This window comes from Mastigoproctus giganteus, chromosome 8 (genome assembly GCF_048544385.1).
Source record: "Mastigoproctus giganteus isolate SK-2022 chromosome 8, ASM4854438v1, whole genome shotgun sequence".
In the NCBI taxonomy this organism is placed as follows: domain Eukaryota; kingdom Metazoa; phylum Arthropoda; class Arachnida; order Uropygi; family Thelyphonidae; genus Mastigoproctus; species Mastigoproctus giganteus.
Genome location: NC_143582.1, coordinates 207555219 through 207582230, shown reverse-complemented (window position 1 = coordinate 207582230; position 27012 = coordinate 207555219). Strand labels below are relative to the sequence as shown.

At 38.4% G+C, this 27012-nt stretch overlaps 1 protein-coding gene across 1 annotated transcript in view; it reads left to right on the top strand.

Annotated features, from left to right (window-relative positions):
• Nucleotides 1-27012, top strand: part of LOC150082232 (uncharacterized) — a 1008282-nt gene that overhangs the window by 902839 nt on the left and 78431 nt on the right. The window contains exon 130 of the mRNA XM_090379191.1: nt 305-25093. Within this exon, the coding sequence (XP_090235317.1) occupies nt 305-25093 (24789 nt within the window). The remainder of the gene's footprint in view (nt 1-304; nt 25094-27012) is intronic.

The window sequence follows — 27012 nt, the reverse complement described above, 5'->3', positions numbered from 1 at the left end:
CACGATATAATCGTAAACTTTGTGAATTAGCATTAAAATCAGTTAGCATTAAGTTTTAATGTAGGAGGTGAGGGAGACAACGTCGTAGCTTAGCAGTGACTCGGTCTTTAATTTATTTACATTATTGGCATATTTGTAACATAGAGATAATTTTTATAAGCATTGATATAAATTTGGTTAAAATAAAATTTTGATTAATACAACCCAGCCATTATTAAATCCATTAAACTTACACAAAAAGGCAGTTTGCTAAACATTGTGCAGGTAGGAATAAACAGCGTTATTTTACTTATTACTGTTTCAGAAAAGAAACTCCCCTTGGAAAAGCCTGTCCCTAAAGGTGTCGAAAAGAAGCTAGTGCCACAAAAAATCACTGATATCGAAAAAGGCATCACTGAGGTTGAAATTCAGACTTTTGAGGAGGGGGAAGAAACTGAAACTGATCAGTTGATAACTGAGAAAGATATAACACTTATAACTAAACTGCGTAAAAAACCTGTAGAACTTAGGGAAATAGAAATTATCAAACCAAAAGTAAAAGAATCAGAACTTACTATAACGACAGATTCAAAACTTATTGAAGAAACTCCAGAAATTACAGTAACACAAAAGAAAAAGCAAGAAATTGTAACGGAAACAAAATTAAAACCTCACGAAAAAGAAACGAAAGAAATTGAGATATTTCCTGAAAAGAAACCAGAGCTTAAGCCAGAGAAAGTTCTAGAAGAATTTGAGGAAATTATAGAAGAATTAGTGAGTAAGGATACTATTACCTTACTTCCTGTTCCAAAAAAGCCGAAGCGACCAAAAAAGGTGCAAAAGAAGGAAGAGAAAGAAATCGATTTCGAAATCATAACCAAACCAGAAGAGAAAGAACTAGAAATTGAAATAATTTCCACTAAAAAACCAGAAGAGAAGACACTTACTATGGAGGAAATAACTTTAGAGCGAAGAAAGCGACAAATTTTAAAACCAGAAATCAAAGAGAAGGAGGAGGTAGAAATACAATTAGAAGCACCGGAAAAGGAAGTGACAGAAATAGTGATAGAAGAAAAACCAAAAGAAAAACCAGGAGGTCCTAAAGAAGAAATTAAGAAGAAAAGGCCAAAGAAAGTTAAAAAACCTGAGAAGATTATCACTGAAGAGACAAAAATTACATTAGAGAAAAAACCTACTGAAGAGGAGAAAGTAACAGAAGAAAAAGTAACGGAGGAGGAAGAAACTGAGGTCTCTATTATTTCTCGTAAGAAACCAAAGGAAAAGGTGGAACTGGAATTAATTCCAATAGACAAATCAAAAACAGAAATAACGCTGGACAGACCAAAGGAGGAGGTCAGAGAAATAAAATTAAAAGAAAAACCAAAAGAGATAGAACAGGTGGTCGAAGAAAAGATTACAGAAGAGAAAGAAGTCGATGTAACGATTGAGTCACGTATGAAGCCAAAAGAAAAGGCAGAAATCGAAATAATTCCTTTAGAGAAATCAGAAGCTGAGCTCATTCCAGAGAAACCACAAGAGATTAGTGAATTAACTTTTGAGTCGAAACCAGAAGATGTGCAAAAAATTTTGGAAGAAACCGAAATAACTGTTATATCACGTAAAAAGCCTAAAGAAAAACCTAAATTAAAGATTAAACCTAAAGATAAATCTAAAGAAGAAATAGTTCCAGAAATACCAAAAGAAGAAAAAGTTACAGAAATAACAGAGGTGACCATGAAGCCAATAAAGAAACCAGAAAAAGAAGAAAAGGAAGAAATTGTCGAAGAAAAAGAAACAGAAATCACACTTATTTCACGGAAAAAGCCAAAAGAAAAATCAGAAGTGAAAATAGTTCCTGAAATTATGGAGAAGGCAGAGATATTATTGAAGCCAGAAAAGAAACCAGAAGAAGAAGAAAAGGAAGAAATAAAAGAAATTGTTGAGGAAGAAGAAACAGAAATCACCGTGGTATCTCGGAAAAAGCCGAAAGAAAAACCCAAACCAAAGGAAAAAACAGAAGTGGAAATAGTACCTGAAATTAAAGAGAAGGAAGAAGTAAAACTGAAGCCAGAAAAGAAACCAGAAGAAAAGGAAGATATTAAAGAAATTGTCGAAGAAAAGGAAACGGAAATCACTTTGGTTTCTCAGAAAAAGCCGAAGAAAAAGCCTAAACCAAAGGAAAAAACAGAAGTTGAAATAGTTCCTGAAATTACAGAGAAGGCAGAAGTAACGCTGAAGCCAGAGACAAAACCAGAAGAAGAAAAGGAAGAAATAAAAGAAATCGTTGAGGAAGAAGAAACGGAAATCACCTTGGTATCTCGCAAAAAGCCGAAGGAAAAGCCCAAACCAAAGGAAAAACTAAAACCAAGGGAAATAACAGAAGTGGAAATAGTACCTGAAATTACAGAAAAGGCAGAAGTAACACTGAAGCCAGAGAAGAAACCAGAAGAAGAAATTAAAGAAATTGTCGAAGAAAAGGAAACGGAAATCACCTTGGTATCTCGGAAAAAGCCGAAGGAAAAGCCTAAACCAAAGGAAAAAACAAAAGTGGAAATAGTTCCTGAAATTACAGAGAAGGCAGAAGTAACGCTGAAGCCAGAGAAAAAACCAGAAGAAGAAAAGGAAGAAATAAAAGAAATTGTTGAGGAAGAAGAAACGGAAATTACCTTGGTATCTCGCAAGAAGCCGAAGGAAAAGCCCAAACGAAAGGAAAAACCAAAACCGGAGGCAAAAACAGAAGTGGAAATAGTTCCCGAAATTACAGAGAAGGCAGAAGTAACACTGAAGCCAGAGAAAAAACCAGAAGAAGAAAAGGAAGAAATTGTCGAAGAAAAGGAAACGGAAATCACCTTGGTATCTCGGAAAAAGCCGAAGGAAAAGCCTAAACCAAAGGAAAAAACAGAAGTGGAAATAGTTCCTGAAATTACAGAGAGGGCAGAAGTAACGCTGATGCCAGAGAAAAAAACAGAAGAAGAAAAGGAAGAAATAAAAGAAATTGTTGAGGAAGAAGAAACGGAAATTACCTTGGTATCTCGCAAGAAGCCGAAGGAAAAGCCCAAACGAAAGGAAAAACCAAAACCGCAGGAAAAAACAGAAGTGGAAATAGTTCCCGAAATTACAGAGAAGGCAGAAGTAATACTGAAGCCAGAGAAGAAACCAGAAGAAGAAAAGGAAGAAATTAAAGAAATTGTCGAAGAAAAGGAAACAGAAATCACAGTAATATCTCGTAAGAAGCCAAAGAAAAAATCGGAAATTGAACTCAAACTAAAAGATAAATCTGAAATTGAACTGAAGCCGAAGGATAAGTCAGAAGTAGAAATAATTCCAGAAAGAGTAGAAACTGCTGAAATTACTTTAGATAAAGTAGACGATAAAGAAACAAGAGATGTTGAACAAATCGAAAAAATTAAAAAGAGAGTGGAACAAGAAACTATCATTGAGATATCTAAAAAGAAAAAGAAACCTGAAAAACCTATTCGAAAACCAGAAAAGGAAGAAAAAGTTGTAGAAAGAGAAGAAACTGAAATAATAATTAAAAAAGAGATTAAGCTAGATAAAGCAGCTCAGCCAATTCCTTTATTCACAGAAGAAATAACAGACGAAATTATCCCTGAAAAAATTCCTGCCACAGCTCAGGCTAATGTCATAATGACATCTCAACAACCTTTGGCCGTTACTGTTATTAAAACAGAAGAAATGGAATCTTCCGTCGCTCCACTGAAGCTGATTCCAAGAGAAATTGTCCCAGTCATTCACCCTCAAGAAGCTCTAGTAATATATGTTACTCATCCTGAATCGAAAGAAGATGTCTTCCAAGAACAGGCTATACCTCAAAGCAGGCAAGCGGAAATTGGAATTAAAGAACAAGAAACGGTGATTATTTCCGAAGTAAAATCGAGTATAGCGGAAGGAAGCTTAGAATCTTTGGTTTTCAACAAAGTGAAAGCAAGGCAGACGTTGACGCCTGGAGAGCCTGTGATGATAGAGGAGGTACAGCCAGAAACAATAGCGTCCGAAATGGAACGAATAAGTCCTATAAAAGAACGTGTTGATATTAATATAGCTCCCCATCAGTCTCTCACAGTTGAAGAGGTTAGACTGGAAGGTAAAGAAGATGTACTTAGACCTGATATCCTACCGAAACAACACCAGGCCAACACATCCATCGCACCACAAGAATCGGTACAAGTTTCCCTTGTATCTTCAGAAACTGTTCCAGAAACTTTAAAAAGTGTAAAGCCGACTGAAGAGAAAGCTGAAACTGAATTAATACCATACGTGGCTATGTCGGTAAATGAAATTGAAACCAAGATAAATGAAGAAGAACTCATACTACCGGAACTTATGCTCAAAGAAGCTATCAGGTCTTTACAAACCGGAGAGGGACTGCTTATTTCTGAAGTTCTATCTGAAATAAAAGAGGAAGTGCTTCGCACTTTGCCTATTCCCTTAGGCAAAATGGCAACTAGAAAGATGACTGAAGAAGAATCTCTACAAGTTTATGAAGCAGTCATGTTAGGTAAAGCCAAAGAGATTGCAGATATCTGGCCCTCTGAAAACAGAGCTGGGGTCGAAATTACTGCCCAACAGCCGTTATCAATAACAGAAGTCAGTTCTTGCATTAAAGAAGAAGAGGTAAAGCCTCTTGTTAAACCTCCAGATGTGACCCCTCGTTTTGATATTACCACGGGTGAAGCTATAGTAATATCAGAGGTTGAAACGCACGATAAGGAAGAAATTTACAAGCCAATGAAAGCACCCGGGATTACCAAACTCCAGGCTTCTTTTGTGCAGGAACAAGCACTTACAGTTACAGAAGTTGAATCAAACCAGAAGGAAGAGGAGTTAAAAATGATTGCCATGCCCAATGTTAAAACAGCTACAACTGATTTTCCCTTCGGAGAAGCAGTTGTAATAGAAGAAAGTAAGAGCGAAATGAGACCAGAAGCTTTAGAGATCCCAGAGATACCAAAGGGTGTTAAAGCCATCAAAATTCATCCATCAAATTTTGCTGTTAGTGTCACTGAGACCGAAATTAGTGACAAAGAAGATATTTTAAAGAAAGAAATACCAAGGCCAACAGTAATAAAACCTAGTTTTGTCCCTGAAGAGGCGGTTATTATTGAAGAAACTTCAGTCGATCTAAAAGAAGGAAACATAAAGGAGCGAAAACTTCCTAAGACTATTACAGCGAAGGCACATTTCATTACAGAACAAGCATTAGAAGTGTCAGTGAGCGAAACCATTGGAAAAGAGGCAGAACTAAAACAAGAAAAGCTGCTTTTAACATCCGCAGAAGTTAATGTGCAGTCCTCAGAAGAAGCTGTCATTATCAGCGAGTCTACGAGTGAAACTAAAGAAGCCATTTTAAAACCACTTGAGATGCCAGCTGGTATTACTGCGGCCAGTGGATATCTAACACTAGAAGCAGTTACTATCGAGGAAACAGGAAGTATTATTAAAGAAGGAGTTATTCTAGAAAAAGACAAACCTAAAGCCCAAATGGTCACGCCATATTTTTCACCCGAAGAAGCATTGATAGTTGTAGAAACTAAAGAAGTAGATAGAGAAGGAGACTGGACTCCAGAATGGAAACCAGATAGTAAGAAGGCAATAGAAGATATTGAAGTAACTGAGGCTATAAGCATCTGTGAAATGGAAACGAAATGGGCACAGGAAGAACTAGTATCTGAAGAAAAACCGCAGACTAAAAAGGCAGCAGTTGAAATAACAACCAAAGAAGCTATAGAGGTTATTCAAACTGGTCCGCATGTTAAAGAAGAAGATTTCAAACCAGAAAAATTGCCAAAACAAGGAAAAGCAAAGAAAATCTTACCGGAAGAGACTGCACTAGAAGTATTGACCAATGAACTGGTTATCAAAGAAGGCCAATACATACCAGTAATATTTCCAGAAAGTAAAAAGCTAGAATCGAAGCCTGTATTAATAACAGATCATGCTATTAATATAGAAGAAACAAAGGCAGAAATAAAGGAGGACATGTTACATCCATATGAAATTCCACAAGGCAAAACGGCTATTTTCGCGTTTACTGAACTGGAAGCAATGAAAGTTGAGGAAGTTCAATTAACACATACAGAAGAAAAACTTATAAAGAGTGTTCCACAAGAAGTAATCGCTTCGTTTTCTCTGCTTTCTAAAGAAGCACTGACCGTAATAGAAACTGAAAGTGAAATAAAGGAGTCAGATCTAAGTGTTACACCCGCTAAGATTATAAAAGCTACTTCATCTATGGCTCCTGAAGAAGCTCTCTCTATTACAGAAACCAAAGCTGCATTTAAGGAAGGAGAATTGAAATCAGAAGAGAAGCCTGCAAGTCACAAAGCAGCAGTTGTTTTGCCAGTGGAACAAGCACTTGAAGTCCAAATAACAGAAGTGTCTTCAAAAGAGACTGCCCTTAAGCCAGATATTAAACCAGAAGGAACAAAAGCGAAAACTTTGCTGTCAACTGATAAAGCTTTGGAAGTAACAGAAATTGAAGTATCTGATTCAGGAAAGCCATTAATTAGTGAAACCCATCCCAAGCATACTGCTAGGACTACTGTGGAAACTGGAGAATCTGTAATTATTGAAGAAGTCACACTAGGCGATTTCAGTAAAGAGGGTGTCACTCAAATAAAACCTATATTAGAAAAAGCCGGAATTCATCTTGAGGAACAAAGAACGGTCTCTGTATATGAAATACGACCTGAGGACAAAGAAGGTGACTTGCCGTCATTTACTTTACCTAGTTTAAGAAAGGCTACACATACTATACCGACATTAGAGTCATTGGAAATCAGTGATACACAAATACACGAAGCCGAAAAACATTTAAAAATAAAAGAAACAGCACCAACGGTTACAGCTACTACAAGTATACCAGAGTCGGAGGCATTTCTTGTTTCTGAAATTACATCTCAGGGAGAGGTATCTGGTCTAGCACTTCCTACACTTCCTGAATTAGACCGCGGTGAGGTTAGCTTAGTTTTAAGTCAACCCCTTACTGTTTCTGAGATACAAGTAGGAACCAAAGAAGAAACACTCCATACAGAAAAACTAAAACAGCCAACCACTGCACAAACAGTACTAACCTTAGATCAGTCGTTAGTTATATCTGATATTCAAACAGAAATTCAACCAGAACACTTGAAAACACCAAAAGCTCCTGAACATTCCGCTACACCGTTATTAGATACAGAGGAACCAGTCGTAGTGTCGGAAGTTATAATCGGCGAAGGCACTGATAAATTTAAAAGAAAAGAAACTCCTGCTTCAGAATCAGTTAATGTACAAATTATTACCCAACAACCATTTAAAGTTTCGGAGATAACTATTAGTGATAAGGAAGGTGAATTTATTCCCGATAAAGCACCTAACGTTCGGAAAGCTGAGGGAATAATTGTTCCCCATGAAGCTTTGGAAACTAGCATAGTTAGCTTAACTGATAAAGAGTTTGAATTTCAACCTCAAAAACTGCCAGAGCAGAAAAAAGCAGAAAGAGCTCTGCCCCAAGAAGAAGGTATAACCATTTCTGAAACAATTCCACTTTCGACTTCTTGTGAGTTTAGGGAGAAAGATACATATGAGGAAGCAGCAGCTGAACTTGTCGTCACTCCTCATCGACCAATCCTCGTAACAGAGGTAGCCCCAGGTTCCCGTGAAGAAGAGCTCGTCATTGAGCAAGCTCCTTCTCCACGACATCTAAAATTCACAATACCAACAGAACAGCCTCTTCAAATCTCAGAAACAATCAGTGAAGTGAAAGAACAAGCATTAGAAAAACTTTTGATACCACAAGCTAGAAAAGCATTACCAACTGTTCCTGAAGCTGAGGCCCTCGTTACAGAACAAGTAATTGCCGATTCCACTGTTCTCAATCTTCAACCTGAGATGCCAATTTCAGATCAAGCATCTATGGGAGTGATCACTCAAGAATGTGCATCCGTTTCCTTAGTGCAGACGGAACATAAAGAAAGTGATTTCATTCCATCTGTAACCCCAAGTAGAAAGGTTCAGGTGTCTTTTCTTTCAGGTGAATCAGTTGTTGTTTCACAGGTACAACTTGGAGATAGGGAAGAAGAGCTACAGGTTGTTCCAAAGCCTAAGTATAGGCAAGCTACAACTGCAGTCAGTCCCAAAGAGAGTGTAATCGTTGAAGAAGTTACAATGGCTGCTAAAGAAGGTGAGCTAATGCAACCTGAGTTAATTGAAGATTTTAAAGCATCAATTTCTTTACTAACTCATCAAGCAACTTCTATTTCAGAGGTAGTTTCAGATGTCAAAGAAGGGGTCTGGAAGCCAGAGATGATACCAGCAGAGCGTAAGGCTAAACCTTATTTAGGTAGCGAAGAGGGTGTTATAATTTCAGAAGTTACTTTTACAGAGAAAGAAGGTGAGCTTCCAGAAGACATACAGCCATATCAACAAAAGGCTGACTCCAGTCTTTTTCCTGAAATAGCTCTATCTATCCAGGAAGTAGAGGCAGAAATAATGCCAGGCCCTGTTCCTATTCCAGATACAAGTAAACTTCAGCAGCAAGCACAATTAGAATTAATGGCTAATCAGCCAGTTTCTATTTCAGAAACCGCCGCAGAACTACAAGAACAAGAACTACATCCAGAAGGAATGCCATTGATGAAGAAAGCCAAGGTAACCATATCCGAACGACAGTCTGTGATGGTCGAAGATATTACTCTTGGAGGTACTTCTAGAACAATGAAAGAAGAAGTTCTACCAGTACAACATAAAGCGGATACTGAACTTATTCCTCAACAGTGCATTTCCATCGGTGTAACTGAATTTGGCTTCAAAGAAGCAGAACTACATCTCGAAAAACCAGAACTTCAAGAAGCTAAACCACAAATACCTATGGTTCAAGCCTTGCAAGTGTCAGAAGTTGCCACTGCAACAAAGGAGCAAGACTTGAAGGTAGGTATATCTCCCAAATTACATGAAGCAGAAGTTTCCCTATCTTCCAAAGAGGCTCTTATAGTTGCCACGGTGAGATCCGAAGATAAACCAGAAAGCCTTCTAGCAGAAGAGATGCCAAAAGCTAACATAGCTGATGTTAGTTTTGCACTGAAAGAAACAATCCAAGTGATGGAACTTCAGACTACAGAAAAGGAGAGTGGGTTAAAACTCGACGTAAAGCCCCTTACAAAAACAGCTACTTCAATTCTTGATAGTGAAAAGCCTTTGGAGATCTCTGAAGTTACATCCATACATGAACACGAAGAACTAATTCCTAAACCAGTACCATCTGGAACAAAGGCACATGTAAGTTTACCACTGAAAGAGAGTTTAGTTGTAGGTGAAGTGACTTTTGGTACAACAGAATCAGATTTTACTGTCCCTGAACTTCCCAAACAACATAAAGTTTCTCCCATGATTTCCTTTCAAGAACCAGTTCATGTTAGTCTTACAGAAACAGAAATCAAAGAAGATGAGTTTATTCCTAGCCGATTTCCACCACAGGTATCTGCATTAATGACAGTATTAGCTGAAGACCACCTCCTTGTTTCTGAGACTGAATCCCACATAAAGGAAGGAAAATTTGTTCCCACAACTTTACCACAAAGTATAACAGCTCCGTTCTCAGTACCAGCCGAAGAACACATTGTGGTGTCGCACGTAGAGACAACTGTGAAAGAAGAAGAACTAGTTATTCCAGAGATGCCTAAAGAACATTTAGCTGGTATGTCACTTCCGGCTGAAGAACATATTGTAATTTCTCAAATTGAAACAGAACAAAAGGAAGGAACATTTATTCCTGGAAAACTGCCAGGAGAAATTTCGGCAGGATTTTCCATTCCTACTGAAGAGCATGTTGTTATATCACAGGTGGAAACTGAAATTAAAGAGCGTGAGTTTGTTCCTGAACGAAAACCAAAGGAAGCAACAGCAGTCTTTACTGTTCCCACTGAAGAGCATTTGATTGTGTCCGATGTCAGCCTGGAACATAAAGAAGAGGAATTTATTCCGGGGAAAATCCCAGTGGGAGTATCTGCCGCAATCAGTATACCTACCAAAGAACATGTCGTAGTATCTGCTATTGAAGCACCAATTCTTGAAAAAGAGCTTCACCCTGACAGGAAGCCTAAAGAACTCCAGGCGGAGTTCACTATTCCAACAGAAGAACATATTATTGTTACTCATGTAGAGTCAACTGCAAAAGAGGACAGCTTTGTGCCTTCTGTATTACCAGAAGGTGTCACAGTAAATGTAGAGGTACCAACTGTAGAGCACCTTGTTGTATCCTTACCAGCATCTAGAGAAATGGAAGACACATTTGTTCCTGATAAACGTCCTAGAGAACTAAAAGCAGATGTAACAATGCCAACTGAAGAGCATATTGTTGTTAGCGAAGTTCAGTTACCTCAAACAGAAGATGATTTAGCTCCTGATAAGAAGCCTCTGGCCTTTTCTGCGGATGTATCCATATCTACAGGAGAGCATATCATTATATCGGAAGTTAAACCCGCTACTAAAGAAACAGAGTTTGTACCAGAAAAAATACCACAAGATGTGACTGCCACCTTCTCTATTGGAACCAAAGAGCACGTTGTTATTTCTCTCGTTGGTACTGCACAAAAAGAAGAGGAATTGTTGACAGATCGTAAACCACTAGAACATACTCTTGGTTTCACAGTGCCAGTGGAGGAACATGTTACCGTTTACGAAGTCACTTCTGAAATAAAGGAAGGCAAATTCACTCCAGGTAAACTTCCAGACACTGTTGAAGCAGCCGTTAGTGTTCCAACAGAGCACCATGTGTTGATATCTGAAATAGAAGCACCAACAAAAGAAAGTGAATTACAGGTAACACGAATGCCTCCAGAAGTCATTGCTGATTTCTCTATACCGACTGAAATGCCAGTTCTCGTTTCTGCAGTTCAAATTCACCATAAAGAAAGTGAACTTACAGAACAGAGAATGCCTTCTACAATACAGGCTGATATTTCTCTCCCAACAGAAGAACATGTAGTTGTGTCTGAAGTTTTCTCGGATACCAAAGAAGATGATTTCGTTCCTGGAAGGAAACCAACAGAATTAAAAGCTGGATTTTCTGTGCCTTCTGAAGAACATGTAGTTGTGTCCGAAGTAATCACTGAACTAAAAGAAGGGGAACTAGTTCAACAAAAGAAACCTGCTCTTATGCAAGCTGGTTTCAGTGTTCCTTTAGAAGAACATCTTACAGTTGCTGATGTCGAAGTTGAAACAAAGGAAGGAGAATTCATCCCTAAAAGGTTGCCTTCAGAAGTAAGTGCGGAATTTTCTATTACAACAAAAGAACACATTGTCATATCAGAAACTGCTATGCAAATAAAAGAAAGCGAACTCGCACCCGACAAAAAGCCCATTGAATTTGCTGCAGATATAGCTTTGCCTACTGAAGAACATGTCGTAATTTCTGATGTGCAGGCAGAAGTCAAAACAGAAGATTTTATTCCTGGAGAAATACCACGTACTGCTTCTGCTCGTATAACAATTCCATTGGAAGAGCATGTTATTGTGTCTGAAACATTAGCACCACAGAAAGAAGACGTGTTAGCACCAGGAATGAAACCGTTAGAGCTTACAGCGGGCTTCACAATACCAACTGAGGAGCACGTTATTGTATCAAAAGTTGTTACGGAAATAAAAGAAAGGGAATTCATTCCTGGTAAAGCACCTTCTGGAGTCACTGCAGCTTTCACTGTACCCGTAGAAGAACATCTTATCATCTCACAAACGGAAACTGAAGTAAGGGAAGGAGAATTTGTCTCTGAGAAGAAACCAACAGAAATCACAGCAAAATTTTCAGTGTCTACTGTTGAACATCTTGTAATCTCTGAAGTAGAAACAACTTCAAGTGAAGGTCAGCTTGTTCCAGGAAAACTACCACTGGAAGTTTCAGCAGATTTCACTGTTCCTACAGAAGAGCATATTGTTATTTCTCAAATGCTTCCTCATTTAAAAGAAGACGAACTGTCCGTTGAAAAGAAGCCAAAGGAAGCTCAAGCAGGAATATCTATTCCTGTACAAGAATCAATAATTGTTTCCAAAATAGAAACAGGAATGAAAGAAAAGGAATTTATACCAGGAAAACTCCCTCTTGATGTCAGAGCTGCGTTGAGTATTCCCACAGAAGAACATATAATAATCTCTCAAGCGGACACGCAGGTTAAAGAAGAACTGCTGCATCCTGAAAAAATTCCACGTGAAGCTACAGCAGAATTTTCTGTGCCTATGGAAGAACATGTCATAGTATCTGAAATAGAGACAGAAACTAAAGAAGAAATATTTCAGGCAGAACTGGTCCCTCGCCAGGTAAAAGCAGGTGTTACGCTTCCTGCAGTTGAACATATCATGATTTCTGAAACAACTATGCATGTGAAAGAAGATGAACTTGCTCCAGAAAAGAAACCAATGGAATTTCGTGCTGATATCGGCATTTCTTCTGAAGAGCATGTTATTGTTGCCGAAGTGGAAACAGAAACCAAAGAAAATCTTCTTGTTCCTGATAAGCTTCCAACGCAGGTGACCGCAGGGTTTTCAGTACCTACCAAAGAACATGTTATTGTATCAGAAACTTCTTCTCACCTTAAGGAAGAATTGTTTCAACCAGGAAAAATTCCTCAAGAAATTACAGCACGATTTACAGTTCCAACACAAGAGCATATGATCGTCTCTGAAATTGAAACAGGTACTAAAGAAATGCAATTTGTGCCAGGAAAATTGCCAGAAGAGACTGTAGCAGATTTCACAGTGCCATCTGTTGAGCATATTGTTGTGCTGGCTAATGAAGCTCAAATAAAGGAAGGTGAATTTATTCCAGAAAAAAGGATTCCAGAACAAACTGCTGACTTTAGTGTTCCTGTAGAACAGCACGTAATTATATGCGAAACTGCAACTGACGTTAAAGAAGGAGAGTTTGTTCCGAAAAGATTGCCAGAGGGAGTTACAGTAGGCTTTACAGTTCCTGTTGAAGAACATGTTATTGTATTTGCTCCAGAAGCGCAATTGAAAGAAGAAACATTTGTCTCAGAAAAAATTCCACAAGAAAAACTTGCTGGTTTAAGTGTACCCACAGAAGAACACATTTTGGTATCAGAAGTAGAAACTTCAACTAAAGAAGGAGAATTTTTACCAGGGCAACTTCCTGCAACAGTGCGTGCTGGATTCACTGTCCCAACAGAGGAACATATTATTATTTCAAAAACAGATTTTGATATAAAACTTCAGGAACTTCAACCTGAAAAGATACCAGCAATGGTAACTGCGGGCTTTACAGTCCCAACAGAAGAACATATAACTGTGCAAGAGACAGAATATCATACAAAAGAAGGAGAATTTGTGCCAAGAAAACTGCCAGGTACAGTTTGTGCCGGTTTTTCAGTTCCTACTGAACAACATTTAATCATATCAGAAACAGAAACACATCAAAAGGAAGATGAATTCCAACCAAAACGGAAACCAGCTGCCTTTTCAGCAGGATATGTGGTACCTACAGAGGAACACATTATAGTTTCTTCTGTTGAAATTCAAAGTAAAGAGGAAGAATTAATTTCGAAAAAGATGCCTTCAGAAGTCACTGCTGGTTTGACTGTTTCTTTGGAAGAACATGTCATTATTTCAGAAACTTTGACAGGACAGAAAGAAGGAGAATTCCTTCCTGAAAGGAAACCACGAGAATTTTCTGCTGAATTTACTGTTCCTACAGAAGAACATGTAATAATATCAGAAGTAGAACATCACACGAAGGAAGGTGACTTTTTACCTGGAAAACTTCCTACTGAAGTTCAGGCTGGTTTCTCAGTTCCAACTGAAGAACATATTATAATATCCGAGACAAAAACAGTGCTAAAGGAAGAAGAGATATCGTTGGAAAAGCAACCAACAGAAGTAACAGCTGGGGTTACTTTATCTACTGTTGAACATGTCTTAGTATCAACTGTAGAAACAGAAACAAAAGAAGGAGTTTTTGGCCCAGGTAAACTTCCTTTTGAGGCAACAGCTAAGTTAACAGTTCCATCAGAAGAGCATGTGATTGTATCAGAAGTTGGGCATCACACGAAAGAAGGCGAGTTAATACCAGAGAGAGTTCCCACTGAAATGCAAGCTGAACTCACATTGCCGACTGAAGAACACCTCATAGTATCGGAAGTAGAATCTGTTTTAAAAGAAGGAGAAATGCCTTTGGAGAAGAAAATAAAGGAAACAATAGCTGATGTCAGCATGTCCACTGCAGAACATGTTCTTGTTTCAACAGTTGAAACAGAAACAAAAGAAGGGGAATTTGTTCCTGGAAGATTGCCTTCGAAAGCAACGGCAAAGTTCACAATCCCTTCTGAAGAGCACGTGATTGTTTCAGAAGTTGAATATGCAACTAAGGAAGGTGAGTTATTACTTGAGAAACTTCCTGCTGAAATTCAAGCTCATTTTACTGTTCCTATGGCAGAACACATAATAGTATCTGAAATTAGTTCTACACTAAAAGAAGGTGAAGTGGCCGCTCTAAAGCACCCAGCAGAGATTACAGCTGGAATTACTCTTTCCACTGCAGAACATGTTCTTATATCAACTGTTGAAATTGACACAAAAGAAGGGGAGTTTGTTCCCGGAAAACTGCCCACAGAAAAGACAGCAACATTCACCATTCCAGAAGAAGAACATATTATTGTCTCAGAAGTTGAACACCATACTAAAGAAGGAGAATTTCAGCCTGGCAGATTACCAGCTAAAATGCAAGCAGGGTTTACGGTTCCAACGGTCGAACATATTATAATATCGGAAACTAAAGCTGATATCAAAGAAGGTGAGGTTTCCCTGGAGAAGATACCTACAGAAACGAAGGCCGATGTTAGTATACCAACTGCAGAACATCTTCTTATATCGACTGTTGAAATTGACACAAAAGAGGGAGAGTTTGTTCCTGGAAAACTTCCTACAGAAAAGACGGCAACATTCACAGTTCCATCAGAAGAACATATCATTGTCTCCGAAGTTGAGTATCACACCAAAGAAAGCGAATTCTTACCGACAAAGCTTCCAGCTGAAATTCAGGCTGGATTTACTGTTCCAACAGCCGAACATATTATAATATCTGAAACTAAAGCTGATATCAAGGAAGGAGAAGTTTCATTAGAGAAGAAACCTGCAGAAACAAAAGCTGATGTTAGCATACCAACTGCTGAACATGTTCTTATATCAACAGTTGAAATAGACACAAAAGAAGGGGAGTTTGTTCCCGGAAAACTGCCCACAGAAAAGACTGCGCAATTCACAATCCCATCAGAGGAGCATATAATTGTGTCCGAAGTTGAGTACCATATGAAAGAAGGCGAATTATTGCCGAAAAAGCTTCCAGCTGAAATTCAGGCTGGATTTACTGTTCCAACAGCAGAACATATTATAATATCCGAAACCAAAGCTGATATCAAGGAAGGTGAGGTTTCACTGGAGAAGAAACCTACAGAAACGAAGGCCGATGTTAGTATACCAACTGCAGAACATGTTCTTATATCGACTGTTGAAATTGACACAAAAGAAGGAGAATTTGTGCCTGGAAAACTTCCTACAGAAAAAACAGCAACGTTCTCCGTCCCCTCAGAAGAGCACATCATTGTCTCTGAAGTTGAGTATCATACGAAAGAAGGGGAATTCTTACCTGACAGACTACCAGGTGAAATTCAAGCAGGATTTACAGTTCCAACCACTGAACACCTTATAATATCTGAAACTGAAGCCGATATCAAAGAAGGTGAGGTTTCACTGGAGAAGAAACCTGCAGAAACCAAGGCTGACGTTACTATACCAACTGCAGAACATGTTCTTATATCGACTGTTGAAATTGATACAAAAGAGGGCGAATTTGTTCCCGGTAAACTTCCTACAGAAAAAACAGCAACGTTCTCCATCCCCTCAGAAGAGCACATCATTGTCTCCGAAGTTGAGTTTCATACGAAAGAAGGGGAATTCTTACCTGGCAGACTACCAGGTGAAATTCAAGCAGGATTTACAGTTCCAACCGCTGAACACCTTATAATATCTGAAACTGAAGCTGATATCAAAGAAGGTGAGGTTTCACTGGAGAAGAAACCTGCAGAAACCAAGGCTGACGTTACTATACCAACTGCAGAGCATGTTCTTATATCGACTGTTGAAATTGATACAAAAGAAGGAGAATTTGTTCCCGGAAAACTTCCTACAGAAAAAACAGCAACGTTCTCCATCCCCTCAGAAGAGCACATCATTGTCTCCGAAGTTGAGTATCATACGAAAGAAGGGGAATTCTTACCTGACAGACTACCAGGTGAAATTCAAGCAGGATTTACCGTTCCAACCGTTGAACACCTAATAATATCTGAAACTGAAGCCGATATCAAAGAAGGTGAGGTTTCACTGGAGAAGAAACCTGCAGAAACCAAGGTTGACGTTACTATACCAACTGCAGAGCATGTTCTTATATCGACTGTTGAAATTGATACAAAAGAAGGAGAATTTGTTCCCGGAAAACTTCCTACAGAAAAAACAGCAACGTTCTCCATCCCCTCAGAAGAGCACATCATTGTCTCCGAAGTTGAGTATCATACAAAAGAAGGGGAATTCTTACCCGACAGACTACCAGGTGAAATTCAAGCAGGATTTACCGTTCCAACCGCTGAACACCTTATAATATCTGAAACTGAAGCCGATATCAAAGAAGGTGAGGTTTCACTGGAGAAGAAACCTGCAGAAACCAAGGCTGACGTTACTATACCAACTGCAGAACATGTTCTTATATCGACTGTTGAAATTGATACAAAAGAAGGAGAATTTGTTCCCGGAAAACTTCCTACAGAAAAAACAGCAACGTTCACCATACCCTCAGAAGAGCACATCATTGTCTCCGAAGTTGAGTATCATACGAAAGAAGGAGAATTCTTACCTGACAGACTACCAGGTGAAATTCAAGCAGGATTTACAGTTCCAACCGCTGAACACCTTATAATATCTGAAACTGAAGCCGATATCAAAGAAGGTGATGTTTCACTGGAGACGAAACCTGCAGAAACCAAGGCTGACGTTACTATACCAACTGAAGAACATGTTCTTATATCGACTGTTGAAATTGATACAAAAGAGGGAGAATTTGTTCCTGGAAAACTTCCTACAGAAAAAACAGCAACATTCACGATCCCCTCAGAAGAGCACATCGTTGTCTCTGAGGTTGAGTATCACACCAAAGAAGGCGAATTCTTACCTAAAAAGCTTCCAGCTGAAATTCAGGCTGCATTTACTGTTCCCACAGCCGAACACATTATAATATTTGAAACCAAAGCTGATATTAAAGAAGGTGAGGTTTCTTTGGAGAAGAAACCTGCAGAAACCAAGGCTGACGTTAGTATACCAACTGAAGAACATGTTCTTATATCCACTGTTGAAATAGACACAAAAGAAGGAGAATTTGTGCCTGGAAAACTTCCTACAGAAAAGACAGCCACATTCACAATCCCATCAGAGGAGCATATAATTGTGTCCGAAGTTGAGTACCATACGAAAGAAGGCGAATTCTTACCTGACAGATTACCTGGAGAAATTCAAGCAGGATTTACAGTTCCAACGGAGGAACACATTATTATATCTGAAACGAAAGCTGGTATCAAGGAAGGTGAGGTTTCTTTGGAGAAGAAACCCAAAGAAACGAAAGCTGATGTTAGCATACCAACTGCAGAACACGTTCTTATATCGACTGTTGAAATTGACACAAAAGAGGGAGAATTTGTGCCTGGAAAACTTCCTGCAGAAAAGACAGCAACATTCACGATTCCTTCAGAAGAGCATATCATTGTCTCCGAAGTTGAATATCACACAAAAGAAGGTGAATTCTTACCAAAAAAGCTTCCGACTGAAATTCAGGCTGGATTTACTGTTCCAACAGCCGAACACATTATAATATCTGAAACTAAAGCTGATATCAAAGAAGGTGAGGTTTCTTTGGAGAAGAAACCTGAAGAAACGAAAGCTGATTTTAGCATACCAACTGCTGAACATGTTCTTATATCGACTGTTGAAATAGATACAAAAGAAGGTGAATTTGTACCTGGAAAATTACCTACTGAAAAGACAGCAACATTTACAATTCCTTCAGAAGAACACATTATTGTTTCTGAAGTAGAATATCACACTAAGGAAGGTGAATTTTTGCCTGACAGACTACCGGGCGAAATTCAGGCTGGATTTACAGTCCCAACTGCTGAACATATTATAATCTCTGAAACCAAAGCCGATATTAAGGAAGGCGAGGTTTCGTTGGAGAAGAGACCCACAGAAAAAGCTGATGTTAGTATACCAACTGCTGAACATGTCCTCATATCGACTGTTGAAACAGATACAAAAGAAGGAGAGTTTGTACCTGGAAAACTCCCATCAGAAACAAAGGCAAAAGTCACCATTCCTTCAGAAGAGCATCTCATTGTTTCTGAAATTGGATATCACACAAAGGAAGGAGATTTTCTACCTGAAAGGCTTCCTGCTGAAGTACATGCTGGGTTTACAGTTCCTACAGAGGAACATATAGTAGTGTCTGAAACTAAATCTGTTATCAAAGAAGGAGAAGTAACACTACAAAAACTACCAGAAGAAATTACTGCGGGTTTCAGCTTTTCAACTTCGGAGCATGTTGTGATATCCACCGTGGAAACAGATACAAAAGAAGGCGAATTTGGTGCAGAAAAATTGCCAGGCGAAGTAACCGCACGTTTTAGTGTTCCATCCGAAGAACACGTAATTGTGACAGAAATAGGTTATCACACAAAGGAAGGCGATTTTATTCCTGAAAGGCTACCAGCGGAAATACAAGCACCATTTACTGTTCCTACTGCAGAGCATATCATAGTTTCCGAGACAAAATCGGTTCTAAAAGAAGGCGAAGTGCAACTAGAGATGCTACCAACAGAACAGAAAGCAGATTTCACTGTATTGACAACTGAACATGTTCTTGTATCTACTGTACAGACTGATACCAAAGAGGGAGAATTTGTTCCAGGAAAATTGCCTTTGGAAACGACAGCAAAATTTACTGTTCCATCAGAAGAGCATGTAATAGTATCAGAAGTTGGGTATCACACAAGGGAAGGCGAATTAATATCTGAGAAATTTCCTGCTGAAATACAGGCTGGATTTACTGTACCAACAGCAGAACATATAATAGTGACAGAAACAAAATCCGTCATTAAAGAAGGTGAAGTAACATTAGAAAAACTCCCTATGAAGATGACAGCAGGAGTCGATGTATCCGTCTCAGAACATGTTTTAATATCCACTGTACAAACAGAAACAAAGGAGGGAGAGTTTGCGCCAGATAAATTACCATTTGAAACTACTGCACGGCTTACAGTTCCTTCAGATGAACATTTGATTGTTTCTTCTGTGGAAGCCGAAGTGAAAGAGGGAGAACTTGCCCCTATAAAGATGCCACAAGAAGTATCGGCAGGATTTACAATACCAACTGAAGAGCATATTGTTGTCTCTGAAATCAAGACACACACTAAAGAAGTTGAATTTGTTGTTGGAAAACGTCCTGGAGAAGAATTAGCAAAATGGTCTGTACCATTAGAAGAACATATTATAGTATCACAAGTATCAGATGAAGTTAAAGAAATTGAATTTCCTGCTGAAAAGAAACCTAGAGAAGAAACAGCTGGATTTTCTGTTCCTACAGAAGAGCATTTTGTTGTGTCTGAAGTGGAATCTGAAATGAAAGTTGGTGAAATTGTCCCCACGAAGAGACCTAAAGAAGTTAAGATTGGCTTTGTTGTGCCAACAGAAGAGCATATTTTTGTATCAGAAACAGAAACCGAAATGAGAATAGGGCAATTTAAACCAAAGAAACCTACGACTGATAAAGCGAAAGAATTTTTTGCTACCGAAGAGATTGTCGAAGCTCAGGAAGTTCCTTTAGAGAGCATAGTGAAAGAAGAAATTACAGAGGAAAAGATTACAATAAAGAAAAAACCCAAGGTTCCAGTGCAAATAACAGAGAAAGTCGGTATAATGCTGGAAAAAATTCCCACAGAAGAGGAGGAAATTGTATTGGAAGAAGCCAAGGAATTTACAGTAAAGAAACCTAAAGAAGTGGTAGCCCACGCTTCAATAGTTGAAGAACTTGAGGCAGTAACAATTCAGGCAGCAGAAGAAAAACCTAAACCTACGACCACAACAGAGAAGGTAGAAGACGTAGTTCACTTTACTGTCTCACACCCTGAAGAAGATGTCGTCGAAGAGACCCAAATTTCTGAAACAACTACAATAAAGACAAAAAAGAGAAAGACAATCCATGTTACACAACAAGATACAAGAGCTGGGTCCAAAGTTATTGAAATGAAAGAAGTTCATGAAACATTTTTTGTGAGCGGTGAAAAAGAGGCGCCATCTCGTCCACTTATTGAAGAGGTTACAGAAGAAGATGTTACAATGCCATCAGAGATTTCAAAACAACCGATAATTGAAGAAATCGAAGAAACTGAAGAGGTAAAAGTTGAGAAACCAACTGCACTCTTTGTGGAAGAAATTCAGGAAAAACCTGAAAAACTGGAGGAAGAAACTGTTGACATTAAGAGACCAAAGAAGAAGAAGAAAAAGCCTGAAGAAAAGCCCGAAGATATAGAGAAAGCTGAAATCATAATAAAAAAGAAAGGGAAGGTAGAAGAAAAACCAGACGTCCAAGAAGTTACAGTTATGTTAAAGAAATCTGAAGAAATAGTAGAAGAGGAGGAGGTTATGCCTATTCAACCGGAGAAGTTTGAAATCAAATTATTGGAGTTCAAAGAAACTGAAATAAGTCTAGTACAAGTAGAAACACATGAAATGAAACCGGAAACTGAAGAAGTAACAAAACCAAAAGAAGAGCAAGAAAAAGTTATAATAAAGAAACGTAAGAAAGTTTTGAAACCACAAGCAGAAGCAGAAGCCACTATAAAAACTGAAGAAAAAGAAATACAAGAAACTAAAATCGCTTTTAAGAAACCAAAGAAAAAAGAGAAACCAGAAAAGGTTGAAGAAGTCGAAATTACAATTAAGAAGCCAGATATAGCAATAGAAGAAGCAGAGGTAACGATTTCAAAGCCGAAAGAAATTGGTAGAAAAAGAATAGAAGAAACCATAATTGAAAGAATTAAAGAAATAACAATAACTGAAATAACAGAGTTGGAAGAAACAACAGAAGATTTCTTACCGGAGAAACCAATTCTAGAAAGAGCTACGGTAATTGTTGAGAAACCTGAAGAACTGACACAAGCAATAGTGACATTTGAAAAACAGGAAGAGGTACCATCATTAAAGTTGCCACAAAAGGCAGAACCTGAAGAAATAACGGAAACAAAAATTACACTGAAAAAACCAAAGGCTCACATACCAGAAGAAGAGGAAAAACCAGAAGAAATAGAAGAAACAGTAATTAAAGTGAAAAAAGAAAAAAAGATTCTGAAACCTGAGGAAATGGAACAGATTAAGATATCAACTGTAAAGGAAGAAATAGAAACACTTGATGAAGTATCAGAAACAAAAATCATAATAAAGAAAACTGAGGAAATCCAGGAAACTAAGCTCATAATTAAAAAACCAAAAGAAGTTGAAAAGGCTGAAATAGAGGAAGAAATAGTGACTGTAAAGAAACCAGAAGAAAAGCCCGAGGAAGTAAAAGAAGCCAAAGTTACTATTAAGAAACCAAAGAAAGCAGAAAAGCCAGAAGTTGAGGAAGCAAAGATTACATTGAAGAAACCAAAAAAGGTAGAAAAACCAGAAATCGAAGAAGAAAAGGTGATTTTAGAGAAACCAGAGGAAACGCCCGAGGATGTTGAAGCCAAACGTATTGTCAAGAAACCGGACGAAAAACCAGAGGAGGTGGAAGAAAAAAAGATCACGGTGAAAAAGCCAAAGAAGGTAGAAAAGCCGGAAGAAGTAGAAGAAGCAAAAATCACTCTAAAGAAACCAGAAGAAAGGCTGGAGGAAGTTGAAGAAACCAAAATTACTATTAAGAAACCGGAGAAGGTTGAAAAGCCAGAAGAGAAAGAAGAAAAGATTACAGTGAAAAAGCCAAAGAAAGTCGAAAAGCCAGAAGTCGAAGAAGCAAAAATCAAGTTGAAAAAACCAGAAGAAAAGCCAGAGGAAGTTGAAGAAGCCAAAATTGATATCAAGAAACCAGAAAAAGTTGAAAAGCCAGAAGAAGTAGAAGAAAAGATCACAGTGAAAAAACCAAAGAAGGTGGAAAAACCAGAAGTTGAAGAAGCAAAAATCATTCTAAAAAAGCCAGAAGAAAAGCCTGAGGAAGCTGAAGAAGAAAAGGTCATTCTAAAGAAACCAGAAGAAAAGCCTCAGGAAGCTGAAGAAGTTAAAATTACTTTAAAGAAACCAGAGAAGATTGAAAAGCCAGAAGAGGTGGAAGAAAAAAAGATCACGGTGAAAAAGCCAAAGAAGGTAAAAAAACCAGAAAAAGTTGAAGAAGCAAAAATCACTCTAAAGAAACCAGAAGAAAAGCCAGAAGAAGTAGAAGAAGCGAAAATCACTCTAAAGAAACCAGAAGAAAAGCCAGAGGAAGTAGAAGAAGCCAAAATTACAATTAAGAAACCCGACAAAGTTGAAAAACCAGATGAAGTAGAAGAGAAGATCACAGTGAAAAAACCAAAGAAAGCGGAAAAGCCAGACGTGGAAGAAGCAAAAGTCATTCTAAAGAAACCAGAAGAAAAGCCTGAGGAAGCTGAAGAAGCTAAAATTATTATCAAGAAACCGGAGAAAGTTGAAAAGCCAGAAGAAGTCGAAGAAGCAAAAATTATTCTAAAGAAACCCGAAGAAAAGCCAGAGGAAGTCGAAGAAGCAAAAATTATTCTAAAGAAACCCGAAGAAAAGCCAGAGGAAGTCGAAGAATCCAAAATTACGATTAAAAAACCCGAGAAAGTTGAAAAACCAGAAGAGGTAGAAGAAACGATAGTGAAAAAGCCAAAGAAGAAGTTGAAAAAGCCAGAAGAAGTCGAAGAAGCAAAAATCATTCTTAAAAAACCCGAAGAAAAGCCAGAGGAAGTTGAAGAAGCCAAAATTACTATCAAGAAACCAGAGAAAGTTGAAAAACCAGAGGAGGTAGAAGAAAAAATAACAGTGAAAAAGCCAAAGAAGGTAGAAAAGCCAGAAGAAGTCGAAGAAGCAAAAATCATTCTTAAAAAACCCGAAGAAAAGCCAGAGGAAGTTGAAGAAGCCAAAATTACTATCAAGAAACCAGAGAAAGTTGAAAAACCAGAGGAGGTAGAAGAAAAAATAACAGTGAAAAAGCCAAAGAAGGTAGAAAAGCCAGAAGAAGTCGAAGAAGCAAAAGTAATTCTTAAAAAACCCGAAGAAAAGCCAGAGGAAGTTGAAGAAGCCAAAATTACTATCAAGAAACCAGAGAAAGTTGAAAAACCAGAGGAGGTAGAAGAAAAAATAACAGTGAAAAAGCCAAAGAAGGTAGAAAAGCCAGAAGAAGTCGAAGAAGCAAAAATCATTCTTAAAAAACCCGAAGAAAAGCCAGAGGAAGTTGAAGAAACCAAAATTACGATCAAAAAACCAGAGAAAGTTGAAAAACCAGAAGAAGTGGAAGAAAAAATTACGGTTAAAAAGCCAAAGAAGGTGGAAAAACCAGAAGAGGTCGAAGAAGCAAAAGTCACCCTAAAGAAACCAGAAGAAAAACCAGAAGAAGTAGAAGAAGCAAAGATTATAGTGAAAAAGCCAAAGGTGGAAAAGCCAGAAGTGGAAGAAGCAAAAATCATTCTGAAGAAACGAGAAGAAAAGCCAGAGGAAGTCGAAGAAGCCAAAATTACTATCAAGAAACCTGAGAAAGTTGTAAAACCAGAAGAGGTGGAAGAAAAGATAACGGTGAAAAAGCCAAAGGTGGAAAAGCCAGAAGAAGTGGAAGAAGCAGAAATCATTCTAAAGAAACCAGAAGAAAAGCCAGCAGAAGTTGAAGAAGCCAAAATTACTATCAAGAAGCCAGGGAAAGATGAAAAGCCAGAAGAGGTGGAAGAAACAAAGATTACAATTAAAAAGCCAAAGAAGGTGGAAAAGACAGAAGAAGTCGATGAAGCAAAAATCATTCTGAAAAAACCAGAAGAAAAGCCAGAGGAAGTCGAAGAAGCCAAAATTACCATCAAGAAACCAGAGAAGATTGAAAAGCCAGAAGAAGTGGAAGAAAAGATCACGGTGAAAAAGCGAAAGAAGGTGGAAAAGCCAGAAGAAGTGGAAGAAGCAGAAATCATTCTAAAGAAACCAGAAGAAAAGCCAGCAGAAGTTGAAGAAGCCAAAATTACTATCAAGAAGCCAGAGAAAGATGAAAAGCCAGAAGAGGTGGAAGAAACAAAGATTACAATTAAAAAGCCAAAGAAGGTGGAAAAGACAGAAGAAGTCGATGAAGCAAAAATCATTCTGAAAAAACCAGAAGAAAAGCCAGAGGAAGTCGAAGAAGCCAAAATTACCATCAAGAAACCAGAGAAGATTGAAAAGCCAGAAGAAGTGGAAGCAAAGGTTACAGTAAAAAAGCCAAAGAAGGTGGAAAAGCCAGAAGAAGTGGAAGAAGCAAAAATCATTCTGAAGAAACCAGAAGAAAAGCCAGAGGAAGTTGAAGAAGCCAAAATTACCATCAAGAAACCAGAGAAGATTGAAAAGCCAGAAGAAGTGGAAGCAAAGATTACAGTAAAAAAGCCAAAGAAGGTGGAAAAGCCAGAAGAAGTGGAAGAAGCAAAAATAATCCTGAAGAAACCAGAAGAAAAGCCAGAGGAAGTCGAAGAAGCCAAAATTACCATCACGAAACCAGAGAAAATTGAAAAGCCAGAAGAAGTGGAAGCAAAGATTACAGTAAAAATGCCAAAAAAGGTGGAAAAGCCAGAAGAAGTAGAAGAAGCAAAAATCATTCTGAAGAAACCAGAAGAAAAGCCTGAGGAAGTCGAAGAAGCTAAACTTACTATAAAGAAACCAGCAAAGAAACCAGAGGAAGTGGAAGAAGCCGAAATTACAATTAAGAAGCCAGAAGAGAAAGAGGCACTAGAGGAACTTTCAGAAACTAGAATTACAATCAAAAAGCACGTGAGACGAGTGGAAGAAAAATTTGCAGAGCATGCTGAATATACAGGTAAGCAAATTTTTATTTATTTCATTAAAATAATTTTCTTTATCTATTATAACTGTAGATGATTTAAAAAAATGTTTCAGTACAGAAAATTTAACGTGTACATGCCTTTTAACTGCATTTTCTTATAGTAATCCGAATCTATTTTGATTTTTAACATTTACAATACAGTATCTGAAAATTTTAGAAAAAATAATTCCTTTTAGTAATAAATTAAAAGATGCACGAAATATGTGTTATCAAAATATTAAATGCATAATTCCACGATAGTAAAAATAATTTTATTTTCCTGCAACTATGTTATTAACTAATTTACACGTATAATGAGGCAGCCTGGCTGGACAATTTTTTACCTCACACATATTAATATCCGAAAAAGCTAGCTTAGCCACGTTGTGAAAAGAGTCCCATAAAAATTCCTCCCATCATTGACGGAACTCGAACTTTTTCTTTCCAGTCTTTTCTAACGGTTTATGGAAAGAACGGCAATTCTACCAACTGTGCTACCCACGAAGGCTGTGCGGGACTGTCTTGTCCGTTATTATGGCACGGTCCCAGAACAGCTTATGGGTTAGGATCTCTGTTATGGCCTGGGGTTCGTACTTGGAATACGGTATATTTTCTTTAATCAACCGGTATTTCCTCGCTAGGTTCTGATGTACTATCCTGGCTACCTGGTCGTGTCTTCGAGTGTACTCTGTCTGCATGATCACCCTTGCATTCTGCGGTGAGTTGTTCGATCGTTTCTGAGGCCAAGTGGCATCGTCAACATGTGTCATATGACACTCCTGGCTACTTTGCATTTTATATAGTTCCTGGTGGTGTTGATTACCTGGTCTTGGATGGTGAGCATTGATTCTTCAGACTCGGGGAAGAGCCTGCCGCTCGTGAGTCATGCATTGGAAGCAATTTTATTTTTGTGGTCTTGATGGAGATCATTGTAGTGTCTACCATGGAGTGTCCATCTTTCTAGGTTCGTTTGCTCCGGCTGGGCGGGAGAGGACTCCTCGCTTAGGTTGAGTGGGGTATGCCGCTTGTCTAACTTCCTTATAGCCTGGTAAAGCGCTGCTGCTTTTTCCTTGAAGTAATCCTTCAGGTTAGCTATCGCTGCCTTCTGTTGCTCAATGAGGTCTATTAGGCCCCTTCCTCCTCCTTTTCCAGCCATTGTCAGTCTCTTCACGGCTGACTTCGGGTGGTGTTGGTGGCTTTTGGTCATCATTGTCCTTGTCTTTCTCCTGATATCTTCCAGCTCGGTGTTAGTCCAATATATCATCACGAAGGAGTATGTTAGCACTGGGACTGCATAAGTGTTTATGGTTTTAACTGTTTCCTCCGTTCAGCTTTGCTTTGAGCATGCTTCTGAGCCTCTGATGGTATTTTATTGGCTCAGATAGGCCTTGATCTTGTGCTCTAACCGCTGAGTCTGCATCATCCCCAGGTATTTGTATCATCATTCCCCTGTCGTGGCTTCGATCTCTTTACAAGTCTGTATCTGGTAGTTTCGGCCGACTAATTTCCCGTAATGCAATCCGTGGGTCTTACATTTGTCTAGACCAAATTCTATCCTGCTATCATTGATGAATTCTTCGGTGATCAGGAGTAGTTGATGGAGTTGCTCATCGGTTGCCGCGTACAGCATAAGGTATTCATTAGCCTATCATTTAACATCATATATTTGTTAATGGTGATACGTTACGTACAGTAGGGTCCCGCTTTTCGGCGTTCCGCTAATACAGCGGTTTTCAATTATATTCATGTTCATTATGTTCGGCGCTTGTTCCGGTTTTTCGGCATTACGCAGAGTCCGAAAAGGGCTTCGGGCGCTATTTTATTGTCGGTGATCCAGTCTGTTTACAACATACGATAGTGTAAACATGTTATTGGGCTTTATATGCATTCGCAAGTGAAAAAAGACTTTATGT